This window comes from Tupaia chinensis, unplaced genomic scaffold, assembly GCF_000334495.1.
Source record: "Tupaia chinensis unplaced genomic scaffold, TupChi_1.0 Scaffold147500_1, whole genome shotgun sequence".
NCBI lineage: Eukaryota > Metazoa > Chordata > Mammalia > Scandentia > Tupaiidae > Tupaia > Tupaia belangeri.
In genome coordinates this window covers 262,725-269,244 of record NW_006207351.1, presented here as the reverse complement: position 1 = coordinate 269,244, position 6,520 = coordinate 262,725, and the positions used below count along the sequence as shown (strand labels likewise).

The following is a 6,520-nucleotide window of genomic DNA, read 5'->3' as shown; positions in this document are numbered from 1 at the left end:
TACCAGTGAAAAAACCCCCCCAAAAAAAAAAAAAAAAAAAGTACATTATTCTTTACATCAGAAAATGGGAAGGAACATTTGACCAGCAGATGGCATAATGGTTACATCACTAGACTCCCATGTATTCAACTGTGGTTCAAGTCCCAGACCCGGTGGCTTCAAACTCACGTTAGATGTATGTGTGTGTGCCCCAAATCCTGAGAAGTGGAGAAGGGATTGTGATGTAGCCATCTTTCCTGGGGGGTGATTTCTCACTCTGTCTCTCTGGCAAGCATACGTGTCCTACGTTGGGCGCCAATTTGCTGGGGTCTAGCCTCGGCGAGGGTGGGTTGACTTTGTCAAAGGCGGCGCAGGTGAATAGAATTAGGCTGAAATCTCAATGCTCCTTAGCATGTTCTCAGCTGGCTACAGCCCCGTGGCTATTAAGACATGTGTATTTATTGAGGGATGTTTAGGAAGTAAAGGGGGGGTGAGGGGTAGTAAAAAAAACCCACTCTAAGGAATAGGGTATATAAAGCATGGAAACAATAATTATAAAACATGTTGTTTTGTCAAATTAAGTAAAAATTAATTACAGTTTTTAGGATAAGGAAGTCTGTTTGTCTGTTGTATTTTTTTTTAGATCTTGATTACTGGGAAGGGTCTTTTGAAGAGGGGGCTTGCAGGATTCTTGATAGGCTCAGTCCCGGGCTAGGGCAATAACATTGCTGGTTGCAAAGACTTAGGTAGAAATTTTGTCTTGTTAAGTAAAGACACAGTTAATATATGGACTATTTATATATTACAACAATAGAGGATGAGTCTATGATCTATATGGGAAAGGAAGATGATCTTGTAGCTCAGGAGACAACACAGGATGTTTATTAGCAGTTTTTTTTTTTTTTTTTGGAGAGGTTTTTGCTATAGGGTGCGTGCGCTCGCCAGACAGGCAGAGAGAGACAGAGAGATAGAAAGCAGGAAATCACCCCCCAGGGGGGATGGCCACACCGCAATCCCTTCTCCTCCATTCTCCTCTCGGGATCTTGGGCACGCACGCACACGCGCCCGGCGTGAGTTTAAGCCACCGGGTCCGGGACTCGAACCTCGGTCGACTACGTGGGAGTCCAGCGACATAGCCATTATGCTAACTGCTGGTCCCTATTAGCAGTTTTTTATAGTCAACAGTACATAGATGAGAAACTTTTTGTAGCTGAAAGCTACCTGTTGCTTTAGATAAGAGCTTCCAGCTAAGGTAGTTAATTTTTTTTTTTTTTTTTGGAGCCCTCAGGTTTGTTCATCCTGTCGTGCCAGTCAGGCTTTTTTTTTTAAAAAAAAAGGTTTTTTGTTTTATTTGTTGAGTTTGTCAATTAGTGAGTTGTTTTATCTCTAGGTGAATGTGCTGACTTTGCCTAGCAAGAGCTAACTTTGGCCTGTAGTTTTAACAAGGAGTATTTACATAAAACTAGCCTTAAACTAACTTAATCTACATATGTTACTAATGCTAATTTAGCCATATTAACTTAATCTTAACATATGTTAATTTTGGCTAAAACAGACAAGTAAGGGAGTCTCAAACTTCCTGCCCTGCCCTGTCTTAGAGAACCACATTTCTACAAAATCACTAATTAACTTTATTATAATAGTTGAGAGTAATATTTTACCCTTGCAAAATACCGTAATAACAGTAAAACTCACAGGAAAAAAAATTAACTACAGGCCAGTAAAACGACGCAACGAGAGTTAGTAAACCGCTGGCCTTGTCTCACAGTTTCTTCCCAGCCCAGGCCATGAGAGACAGCCTCTTTACCAGCTTGTGTTGTCTGCATGGCCCTGTCAGTGTCCTATAGCAAAAATCTCTCTTAAAAAAAAGAAATGAGGTTTTTTTGTTTGTTTTGTTTTGTATTAGTTGTAGGGAACATGCACTCAATATTCAGACAGATAGACAGAGAAGGAAAGTGAGAAATTACCCACTGGGGGGATGGCCACACCACAATCTCTTCTCCATTCTCTTTTCAGGATTCTGGGCACACTTGGCATAATTTTCAAGTCACCAGGTATGGACCCAAAGTGCGGTCAGCCATGCGGAAATCAAGCACCTTAACTGACATACTACCTGCTGGCCCCAATGAAAAGGTATTTTTAACTAGAGACAACATGGTCCTCCCCTCCCAAAGCAAGGTTCTGCTAATGAAGAAGATACAAAAGGGGATCTGGTTAAATATAAATTCTCTGTAGCTATTAATGTCAGATTGTTTTAATTTAGTGACCTGGAAAAATACAATGTAATATCAGGTGAGAAGCAGGACAGAATATATATTCCACACAATCTCAAATTCGTTTAAAAAATGTAACAACTTGGGACCAGCAGTTGGCATGATGGCTATGTCGCTGGACTCCCATGTAGTCGACCATGGTTCGAGTCCCAGACCTAGTGGCTTAAACTCACGCCAGGTGCGTGTACGTGCATGCCCAAGATCTCGAGAGAAGAATGGAGGAGAAGGAGAAGGGATTACAGTGTGGCCATCCCCCTTGGGGGGGTTGATTTCTCGCTTTCTGTCTGTCTGTCTCTTTCTTGCGAGCACATGCACCCTATAGCAAAAATCTCTCAAAAAAAAATATATATGTAACTTAAAATACATACACACATTCAGGAAATAAAACACTAATAATCGTTAGCTTCTACAGAGTAGGCATTTCAAGACAGAGTGGTACTGATGGATAGACACAGTTTTTACTTTATTAAATTTTCTGTATTTTCTAAGTTTTCTACAGTGGACTTGTAGTATCTTTGTAACAGGGAAAAATGTTATTTAAAAACACTCTGGAAAAAATTACTTTTAAAAATATCCCATTTACTTCTGAAGACGACTAACCCCAAAATGTTTACACTTACTCGTTTTCATCTTCATTGTCGAAAGAAAGAAGGCTACTGTTTTTTATTTGCTTTTGTGAGTTCTTTTTAACTGAGTCCTGCTTACTCATTTCATCTGCATTTGTTTTCTTCTTTTTTGAGCTGGCTGATAAACCTGAGTATTTTTCATCTGAGGGACGTTTGACTGGTTTTCGATAAATAATTCTCCCATCAGCTGCATCTGGTTCTTCATCTGAACAACAACAACAAAAAGTTAAAGAACTTTATTCTCTCTTCTTCATTTTGTCCTTATTAGAGAGTCAGGTGGCAAGACTATCTCCCATTGTTATGTCAGGATGCTCTTGAGTCAATTCTGTCTGGTCTTCTCTACCTTCTGTAGCCATCTGCCCCATAAGACATGGAGTCAGTCAGCAAAAACTCATGCACTGGCTACTCCAGAAAGCCCCAGGCCCAACTAACCACAATTAGCTGGTATTTTATGTCTTTTAAAGAGTGATCCTTTGGAACTACAGCGTTTTCCACAATATAAGTTTTTAGGAACAGGAAGAAACATACTCCATAGTATATCACATTTCAGATACTAATTAAACAGTACTTTTTTGACTTGTTCATAAACCTAATCATCTTATTTTAAATTTTTTTTCGAGATTTTTGCTATAGGGCACATATACTCACTGGAGAGACAGATACAGAGGGACAGTGAGAAATCACCCCACAGGGAGGATGTCCACACCATAATCCCTTATTCCTCCATTCTCCTCTCAGGATTTTAGGCGTGTACACACACATGTGCCTGGCATGAGTTTCAAGCCATTGGATCCAGAACTTGAACAGTGGTTGGCCATGTAGGAATCCAGCATCTTAACTATCATGAATATCTCATTTAAAAAGAGAATAGGATACTGGGCCAGCTAGCAACATGGTGATGAAAGTAGGTGGATCCCAGGTGGTTGACTACATGGTTCTAGTTCTGGACCCAGCAGCCAAAACACACTGGGCACGTGTGCCCAAAATTCCCTAAAAGGGAGAAGTGGAAAAGAATTGTGGAATGAATGTTGCCCGTTGTGGGGATGCCTTATCATTTTCCCTTTGTCTCTCTCTGGAGAGCACATGTACCCACTGGCAAAAATATTTAAAAACCCAGGATGTTTATACTTAAATTTGTACTTCATCCTCATAACAACCCATTAAGGTAGGTATAATTGTTGTCCCCATTTTAGTGATGAGGAAATTGATACAGAGGGATGCAATACCTTGCTCAAGGTTACACATTCAGCAAGTGTCTAAGCCAAGGCTTGAACACGGGACTGTCTCCTTCAATTGTACTATACTATTACATAAAATAAAGCAATCAGGGGACTAGCAGATGGAGTAATGGTTACATCCCTGGACTCCCACGTAGTTGACCACAGTTCAGGTACCAGACCCAGAGGCTTAAAAGTCATGCTGGGCACATGTGCTGTGTGCCCAAGATCCTAAGAAGAGAATGAGGAAAAGGGATTGCAGCATAACCATGCCCTCCGGGGGGTGATTTCTCGCTTTCTGTCTCTCTGTCTCTTTGGCGAGTACATGCACCTTATAACAAAAATCTCTCCCAAAAATAAATAAATAAATAAATAAATAAATAAATAAATAAAGCAATAGAATCCTTTCATACCATACCTGCTTTGGCAGCCTTTATTTCTGCTTTAATTTTCATGACTTCTTCAACTGACAGGTCTCCCTTTTTTAAGACCACCACTTGGGGCTGTTCATCATCTTTGTCACTGTGATCACCATCTTCATCTGGGAGCTGAGGCTGGATTCTCTAGGAAAGGACACAACATGTGGGTCATGGATCTTGAACTTAAAACAACCACTGCTCCTGTAGGAAACTAATTAAGAGAGAAGGGTAACTTTATCAACTGAAATGAGTTTGGCAGTGAATTTTCAAGCAATTCCAAAGACCCTAACCCTGCATAGCAGGTAACAGGTACCATCCCCCCTGGGGGGGTGATTTCTCACTTTGTTCCTCAGCACAGGCATACACCCCATACCAAACTAAGGGGGGGAAAGGTAGTCTTTCTACCATCTCTGCTCACCTTTCTCCCTTCTAACATGTTTGTTTGGGTGGATACCAGGTCAGCTGCTCCAAGGATATACAAATACGTAGGTAAGCAAACACTTTGTATACATACAGCTACACATACTGTGCATCTTGCTTCCTTTTTTCTCATTAGCTTACCTTAGGAATTCCTCAAACATACAAGTGATTTATTTGCTCAGTACCCTGTATACTTATTTTCCAGGTTTTTTTTTTCCCTCTACGAAAAATACTTTGTACGCATTTTTGCTCTTTTGGGAATTAATATGTCAGACAATTTCCTAAAAGTGGTCTGCTGGGCTGAAAGGAAGCAAGAATACTGTACCCGACAAGATTATCCTTCATATGGGAAGAAAAGACAAGAACATTCTCAGATAAACAAAACCTAAAAGAATTTACCAGCACCAGACCAGATCTCCAAGAAGTTCTCAAGGGAGTGCTATGTCAGGAAAATTAAATGCAGATAAAGAGTTCAAAAACTGGCCAACTTAATCATAGGAACAAATCTGGAGTTGAATATTATATCCCTGAATTCAATCGGGAAGATCAAACCACAACAGAAGATAAAGTACGTGAGCCTGAGCTGATGAAATGGCATTCTGTGACTTCTGAATAGAATATCGCTGCTTTTCTTCTAGGCTTCGCTGTCCGGTTTTCAGAGTTTTTGTCAAGAGGTTCAATAGGTTCATGTACCTACTATTTGAACAGAATACTAACCTATTTCCAGGATTTAAGTTTTAAGCAAATTTGCTTACCAATTCAAAACTGCTTTTCTTGAAATTATCATCTGAACTTCCTATTCAAAGTAGTTAGATTATTTAAGAAATTGTGTGATCAATAAAATGTGTGTGGGGGGGGACCAGCAGTTAGCTAATGACTATGTCGCTGGACTCCCACGTGGTTGACCGCGGTTCGCGTCCTGGACCCTATGGCTTGAAACTCATGCCAGGTGCCTGTGCATGTGTGCCCAAGATCCCGAGAGGAGAACGGAGGAGAAGGGATTGCAGCGTGGCCATCCCCCCCGGGGGAGTGATTTCTCTCTTTCTGTCTCTCTGTCTCTCTGTTTGGCTGGCGAGTGCACATGCCCTATAGCGAAAACCTCTCCAATAAAACACAAAAAAATGTGGGAGAGGGACTAGCAGTTAGCGTAATGACTATGTCGCTGGACTCCCATGTAGTAGACTGCAGTTCACGTCCTGGACCCGGTGGTTTGAAACTCATGCCGGGCGTGTGTGCATGCGTGCCCAAGATCCTGTCTCTGTCTGGCTAGTGCATCCGCCCTATAGCAAAAACCTCTAAAAAAAAATAAATAAATAAAACGTGGGGGGGAAAAGGAATGGAAATCAAATGTAGACACCAGAGATAGTGTGAGAAGGGGGTGGGAAAGGGCAGAGGGTCAGACATAGGGTTAAATATATATTAAAAAAGAAAAAAATATATATATGAAACTAGAAATGGAAAATTATTGATGATAACACACATGATTAAGCCACTATGCAGTATATTTTGGATGGGAAACCACATTTTGTATGCTGTGACGATGATTAGGGGATGAATGTAAATTAATTAAACAGTTTCTTTCCCAG

At 40.7% G+C, this 6,520-nt stretch overlaps 1 protein-coding gene across 1 annotated transcript in view; it reads right to left on the bottom strand.

The window, feature by feature from the left end:
- Positions 1-2,691: 2,691 nt before the first annotated feature.
- The window catches only part of KIAA1143 (KIAA1143 ortholog), a 4,426-nt gene continuing 597 nt past the window's right edge, over positions 2,692-6,520 (bottom strand). The window contains exons 2-3 of the mRNA XM_006169759.3: positions 4,514-4,658; positions 2,692-3,083 (exon numbers count right to left, since the gene is read on the bottom strand). Of these exons, the coding sequence (XP_006169821.1) occupies positions 2,869-3,083; positions 4,514-4,658 (360 nt within the window). The 3' untranslated portion in view covers positions 2,692-2,868. The remainder of the gene's footprint in view (positions 3,084-4,513; positions 4,659-6,520) is intronic.